Raw genomic sequence first — 7,357 nt, 5'->3', positions numbered from 1 at the left:
TGCGGCTGCATCTCCCTCCTGCGCTGGCGGCCCAGCTGCAAGAGAGAGGAACGCAGGTTTTAACTGAAATGGCAAAGAAGGAAGGATGTGTTCTACGTGGAGGAACCAAAAGGGGCCCCCGAGCTGGTTTCTGGCTGAGGTCCAGTGCTGGGAGAGCCCTGAGGGCCAAGGGGAGCTTTGCTTTCACCGATGCTGCTGCTCTGGAGAAATCTGCTTTCTCCGTCCCGGTCGTTTTGTACAACAGAGGTGCTCTGCCCACCTTTAGGTCTGTCTGTACGATTTTAGCCCCGGTTATTAATTCAGCCCCATAAGCAGCAGGAACCTGACACCCTCCAAGTGCCAATTGCGTGCCTTAATTGCTACCAAAAGCGATGATGTCTATGTATAACTGTGAGGTGTTGGTGGCCACCGTGGCACTTTGGGTCCTGCTGGGGACCAAGCCCAACTCCAAGCTTGGCAGCACCACAGCATGTTCTGGCAGTGGGGATGCTCCTGCTGGCACTGTCTGCCAACCTCCCATCACCATCTGCAAGCCCCCCATCGCCATGCCAGCCCCCCATCACCATGCCGGCCCATGTGAGGACCTTCTGTGGGACATCACTGTGCTTTATCTGTGCTGCAAAAAACAGAGAGGCTGGGACCGTAGCTTTGCTCCTATAACCAGCGTGTTGAGACCACTGCCTGTGCCAGGCTGTGGCTCGCTACGGGGCTTGATCACCATGAACTGGCCCTTACAAGGATAGGTGATTTTTGGGTTGGTTTTTTTTTTTTTTTGGTGCTATGGAAGTTGACTCTTACAGCACTCTGCCTATACTGTTTTATCTTTCTTTTTGCATGCTACCATCATCACGGTGAACCCTAAAGGGGAAAATTTTAAAGGGTGCTGCTCGTTCAGGTCCCAATGAATCATGCGGTTAAAAAGAGCCCTTGGTGTGGTTTCTTCATTCAATTTATCACTTCGGTTTTGTAGTTGTTTAAATATTGGTTTAGGAATACTTCTGTTTTTAATTGAGATGTGGGTTTTCTGGTGCAACTGCAACACGCTTTGTGGTCCGGCTTCTGCATAGTGAAGGTGAGCCGGGAGAAGCTCGGCAGAAGCAGTGCTGGCTCTGCTGTCCATGGGAAAGCAAGTGGCCGACAGCAAGGCCAGCTGCAGCCGTTTTTTAATACTTTTAAATTATCCTGCCTGAACCCATCTGCTCTAGGATTGTCTTAAAAATGATGACATTATCTTGATTTTCTCTTTCGCTGTGCTCTTTCATCTTAAGTCATATTTTCCAGAACGACACAGCAACTGCCATCTCCCCCCCTCCCTTTCTGCTGTTCTTTAGCAAACCGCGTGGTTCTCAGACGAGCTCCTAACACCAGCAGCAATGACTTCCTAGTGACACCTGATGACTTCTTGACTTTGAGCAAAATAACAAGAATTTATCGTCTCTGCATGCTAATATAAGGGAACATGAAAAATTGTTTATTAAGTATTCATTTTAACCTGGCAGCTTCTGTTAATACAGAAATCTTTCTTTTTTTTAATTGCCTTGAAGACAAAACAATGTGTTTTTTTCATCTTTACATCCAAAACAAATTACATTGTGTCTACCAGGCAGCCTTGTCTTGCTGGAGTTTATTAAATAAAACGCAGCATTCATTTCATATTTCGGTTGATCACAGTTCAAATTGTGCTGATTTTTTTTTTTACCTTGAGCAACTACAAGCTGAATGGCTGGATGTTCTAACTAAGAATAATAATAATAACGAAAAATTGTTACCCCTCTTGAACAAATGTGCATCTTTGGGTTGAGAATAAAAACTGGGTTTGGCTTTTGGGTTGCTGAAGGAGTCAGCTGTTTTGTGGCACGGGCTGGATCTCAGGTTAGGTTTTATTTTCTGGTTTAAATGAAGGTTTGTGTTGGAAGGGGGCAGCTGAGCCAGAGCTCAGGGGGTCTGTGCCAGCTGGGATGAAGCAGAGCAGTCCTCGGGGCAGCGTGCCCATGTGCTGGCACCTCCAAGATGGCTCTGCTTTGCCAGGGCTGTGTTTCAGCCACAGGGAAAATAACTCCTGCAGGCAAAGTGATTACCACCCAAAATTCATCGTCCTTTTATCCAAAGCATAGCATCTCTGAAGCACGGGCTGGCAAAGAGGTCTCACTGTACTTCACCCAACCACTTCCCATCCTTTATTTAATTATTTCCCCTGGACTTTATGGGTGATCTTAGTTGAGTTTGAAAGACTCGGGTTGCTATGCTTAGGTTTGTGCCAAATTGACTTAAACAAGCCAAGAATCTGGGCAGAAGTATCTGTCTGGTTTTTGAACTGTTACAACTTAGATGTTCTTATCTCTGCACAATTTTCTCACATACTTTGTACTGTAAGAAAATATCTTTCCCAAGTGAACCTGGCCTTGGCTTATTCATGCCAAAAACCTGCTGTAAGGGAAAAACCATAGATACTGAAGAGTCAGCTCTTAACTCTTATAAGGGAAAGCATACTGAGAATCAATGGCTGGAAATTGAGCCTGGATAAATAAAAGTTGGGTGATTAACTACGGGAAGAGATGAACACTGGGAAGAGCTGATTTGTGTCTCTTGATGTCTTTATACCATTTCTGGAAGCTTTTGTGAAGGTTGTGCTTGACATGGAGGAGCTGCTGGGCCAGCAGAAGAGGTAGGATGGTGTGGGATGGAGGTGCTGAGGCTGTACGCTGATCCTTGGTCCCATCACCAGCTTTGTGCCGTGGCATGGGAAGACCTGCCCTGTGTTTTAAGGGGGTTGGGACTGATGTGGTTTGAGATCAGCAGTTTTTCATCATCTTGTCTGTGGTGTCCAAGGTTTGGGAAGGTGTGGCATATGCTCAGGTCTTGCTGGAGGGATCCACATCCATGCTGGAAAAATCAGGATGTCCCTCAAACTGAAGGGAATTGAATATGACTGATTCAGACAACCCAGTTCACTCTCAAGGTATCTCAGGGTACAGAAATGACTTTCTCACCAGTATTTCAAAGAACCTCAAGGGAAGACACGGCAGCCTTGTCCAGGAATAATTTTAAACTGCTAAAATAATAAAAAAAAATTAAATATTTAAAATAGTTTAAATTTAAAGCAGGAACTGGCTGCTGGGTCTGTGATTTGCCCAAATTTAGGTTGCTGAGCTGTCCCAGCTGCCTGGAGCTGGGCTGGGGCTGGGTCCTCCTGCATGGCAGCCCAACATAGCCCTGCAATTCATATGGTCCCTCCTAAGTCACCAAGGAAAAAAAAAAAAAAGCTTCCAAAACATCTGAAACGAAATAGCTCTGTAATGGCCACTATATTCAATTAAAGCAATCATTCGAAACTATTCCAGATGTTTAAGTGAGATCAGCATATTGCTGCTCTGTAGCTCAGAAAACATCCTTTCACTCCATTTGAAACCATAAAAAAAACTATCTCGTGGATGGCAACCATTTACTTGGGGCAGAGACAGCTCACTTCTGCTCTGCTCCGCTCACCCTGGCTAGCTAGAAGCACACGGCGCGCAGGAAAGAAAGTTCTTACTTGTGGTTTTTTATCTGCTCTCCTCATGATAAACCCGAGAAGATGAAGGGAGCTGTGGCTTGGAGGGGGCAAGCCCGACTTGGGGACCTGCAGCCAGGTTTTGGAGCTGTGCAGATCTCCATCACCAGGCAGTCGGGGTCGGTTTTCCTCGCCGGCTGGCGCTTGCTGCTGCCACCGCCTGCTTGTTAGCAACCGCTGTTTGTACCGAAACACTCTTCTTCATTAGGGTAAATTAACTAAAACAGCAATCAAGTCAGAAGGAGAGGCCTAGGTATCTACAGGCATGGATCTTCCTTAGTCTCTGGGTCGGTGCCGAATTATTCCTGATGTAAAGCTCCTTTCTGCAGGCTACCCTGTGCTGGTGAGATGCAGCACGGGGTCCCTCAGCATCGCCCATCCTCGTCACCCCCCACAGCCCCAGCTTCCCCGTACCTCATCCGTACTTTGGGATGGCTTATTTGATTTTTCTGGTAATGACTCTCCTCCATCCAGGAATCCATAGGGGTATCCTTAAGCAAAGATTTCTATTAAAAAATGCTGGGAAGGCAACAAGAAACAGAATGTCGATGGTGATAAATGAAGAAAGAGAGCTCCTGTTGGTGTACTGATGGAAAGCCAGGCAGGGGCATTCATTAAGAGGAAAAGGTTGGATTTCCTCTGGTTTTCATGGCTCACAGAAGTAATTATTACAGAGAAAAACTTGCTGATGCCCCAGCAGGAGCTGGGTCAGCATGGTCCTGGCCCCAGCAGGCAGGACAAGAGTACCCAATTTGCTGCATGGGGTTTTTTTATGGAGAAAGCCCCTTCCTCCTTGCCTAGGGGAGATGTGCCCCAGAAATGCGGGATCGAAGCGGGTTCCTACGAACGCCCGAGGCGGTGCCTGCTGTGGACCTCAGAAATAGTAACGGGGATGTTTACAGATGAGCACCAGCCCTCAGACCTTCTCCCTGCTTCACGTAGGGGCTGCACACTGAGCTGGGCTGCAGCATCACTCCCCGGGAAAAGCAGCTCCAAAAACTCAGGGGGATACGCGGGGCGGCTCAAGACGATGCAAGAGGTGGCTCCTGGCAGCAAACCTGCTGCAATCCCAGACGAAGGACGAGAAAGAAGAAGAAACATGCTAGTCTGACTTCCCTGCTCCCCTTCTCCTTTTTCTTTTAACTACCAGCTCGGTAACAGTGAGGCAGACTCGTATGAGAGACACAAGATACCGAATTTCATTACAGCTCCTACAGCAGGGAGAGAAATGACGTCAGCGGCGCGATGCGGCGCGGCAGGGGTCAGGCAGAATCTCCGGCGGCCCCCCAGCATCGCCGGCTGCCGCCGGCCAGAAGGATGCCTTCTGCCAGGGCTGCTCGTCACGTTACTGTTTTCATTGCGAACGCAATTTGATTTGGAGTTTCATGTGTTTGTTTGTACAGCGTTGATCCCCAGCCGGGTTGCCACTGTAAAACGCTGGCTCTGTCCCCATCACCAGCCCTCCTTAAAGGGATTTAAAAACCAGGCACAGAGCCGAGAGCGAGGGCTGGTCCTTGCCGGTCCCAGCATCGCTCACGTGGGTCCAGCTTCAGCAGTCTGGCTTTGTGCCTTTGCTATTAATTTGGGGCTGTTTTTATTTTTAATCTTTCCATTTTTACCTCTGCTCGAGCAATTCAAGCGGAGCTGTGGTTAATTTAAACTAAAATTCTCGCTAAATCAAACTAGTGATGTATTTCAGGTTTAAGACCAACTTTCTATGTTGCATCAACTAAAAAAACGGGTTCAGGGATTTTATGTGTGTGTGTCTTCATAGCAAAATGGAAGTGGAGGGGTTGAACAGCACTTTTCTACGTTACTTCCATCTGTGTTACATTAAGTGCTTATGTTAGCACTGCTGTAAGATGGCTAAACATCATTATCTTCTTTTGACAAATAAGCAAAATAAAAGAGGAAATACTTAATTCGACCAAAGACATAAGGCAAGGGTGCCATGCATCCAGAGCCAGTCCCCAGGAATCCTTAAATTTTGTATTCTAGTCTCTAGTGCGAGAGTCGAAAGGGCACAGACACGTAATCCAGTAAAATAATTAGCGTGTACACAGAGATTACCCTTTTTGCCCCCCTCCACCCTTCAGAGGGGTGATACAGTTTGCTGGTTTAACTGCTGTTGTCTCTGGGGAGAAACTGGACTGCCTGAATAATCAGGGCAAAGGCAGAGGGATGGATGGGAGAGATCTCAAAGCTCTTTTTTGGTCTTGCAGCTGGTGGGTCCCATTTCCTAAGCTAAATAGCTAATTCAATATTTGAGCACTGGTCTTTGGGCAGCGTGTCCATGAAGGCGAGCAATGGGGAGGTTTAGGTGGCCGAGTGCTCATTTTCCTGCCTGGATGAGGAATAGGCAGGAGCTGAAGTAACACATTCAAAGGTGAAATTGGAGCTGGTCGTGATGAAGGCCAGCAGATCCCTTGATATTGGGTTGTTCTAAACTTTGCCAGGGTTAATTACATGCCAACCTCAAAAGGAGTTGGTCCAGGCTGTCAGGGTCCCTTGGGATCCTCTGGAGTGTCAGCCTAGTGAGAAACAGCTCTGCGGCTGGCGGAATTGGTGTTTTCCTTTTTCCTAGAGGCTGGTCGCATTTGGAGGTAGCACCTATAGCTCTTATAGCCTGCAGGGGATGGAAACCCAAATGCAGCATTCGCCCTTTCCGAGATGCTCACGGGCATCCCTGCAGGTGCATCCCCTCCCCATAGACAGTAAATCCACCGCCCCAAGACATCAGGTTTTCTGCTGTCCTTTTCCCTTGTGCCTATAGAAAGCCATCCTATGCCTGGCGTTTTGGTTTTCCAGTTATTTTCTGCCCTTTTTGTCCAGGTACCAATGATTCCTCATGGTGCGGAGTGGTATAGGACTGAGTGCAGGGGACTTACGACAGATACAACAGTCTGTGAGTGCCGGGCTGCAAGTAATGCAATATGCATGAAGTGCTCCATTTGTGTTTGCAAAAAAGCTATTTAATCACCAGAAGGAAAAAGAAAAAAAAAAAAGAGAGAGAGAATTATGGAGAAAGGGGTATAATCAATTTGCACATTTTCAAAAAGGTCTAGTTTGTCATTGTTGTCTCGAGATGGCAAAGTAAAAGCCTTGAAAAATGTAACAATACCGCTAATGCAGGGAAATGACAAATCAACAGCTGGGTGAGCTGAGCAGGAGATGGGGAACCAGGAACTTCTTGGAACTGCTCTGGCAGGCTCCCTCTATCAGAGTGATGAAACCACATGGAATTAGTAAATTTGTTCCTCCAGCAGTAAAACGGAGAAAGTAGCTACCTTACAGAAGTGCGTGAGTGGTTAATTCGCTTGGGTTTTCTAAGGAAGCGGAAGAGAAACCACGTAAAAACTATTAACGCTTTTCTAGCCGTACCTTGTTGAAAACAATATTGCTTTTGTACCTGCTCGTGGTTATCCGCAGAAGGACCCTTGAGGCTCTACGCACCTTCGAACGCTCATTTGTGATGGCCGCGTCATTTTGCATTTGCAGTGCAGATATTCCTACCAAAGCTCACAGCTATCAGATGTGACCTCCTCCATCCTTTGGCTGTCACGAGCCACGGCACGGTCGAACAAACAAAACTCCTAAAGGCAGCTGTGCTCACAGGTCTGGGTGCTCAATCTCTTTCAAGGACTAACGTGCTGACCTCTGAAATTTGGGCATTTAAAACACCGCGAGTCGGGTGCCCGGGAACCGAGGTTGGTCTCATGTGCTGGCACATACTCCTGCAACCTTCCCTCTGGTTTTGATGGGAGCAGCTCCAGACCTGGAGCTGTCATGAGAGGAAAAAGCATCTTC

At 47.3% G+C, this 7,357-nt stretch overlaps 1 protein-coding gene across 1 annotated transcript in view; it reads right to left on the bottom strand.

The window, feature by feature from the left end:
- Window positions 1–4,611, bottom strand: part of SLC7A14 (solute carrier family 7, member 14) — a gene marked incomplete at its 5' end in the record, with an annotated part of 20,543 nt that extends 15,932 nt beyond the window's left edge. Inside the window, 1 exon segment of the mRNA XM_009697457.1 lies at window positions 4,562–4,611. Within this exon segment, the coding sequence (XP_009695759.1) occupies window positions 4,562–4,611 (50 nt within the window).
- Window positions 4,612–7,357: the final 2,746 nt, after the last annotated feature.

This window comes from Cariama cristata, unplaced genomic scaffold (genome assembly GCF_000690535.1).
Source record: "Cariama cristata isolate BGI_N322 unplaced genomic scaffold, ASM69053v1 scaffold17433, whole genome shotgun sequence".
Classification (NCBI taxonomy): Eukaryota; Metazoa; Chordata; class Aves; order Cariamiformes; family Cariamidae; genus Cariama; species Cariama cristata.
Note: the sequence above shows the minus strand (reverse complement) of the source record. Positions and strands in the feature narration are given on the sequence as shown.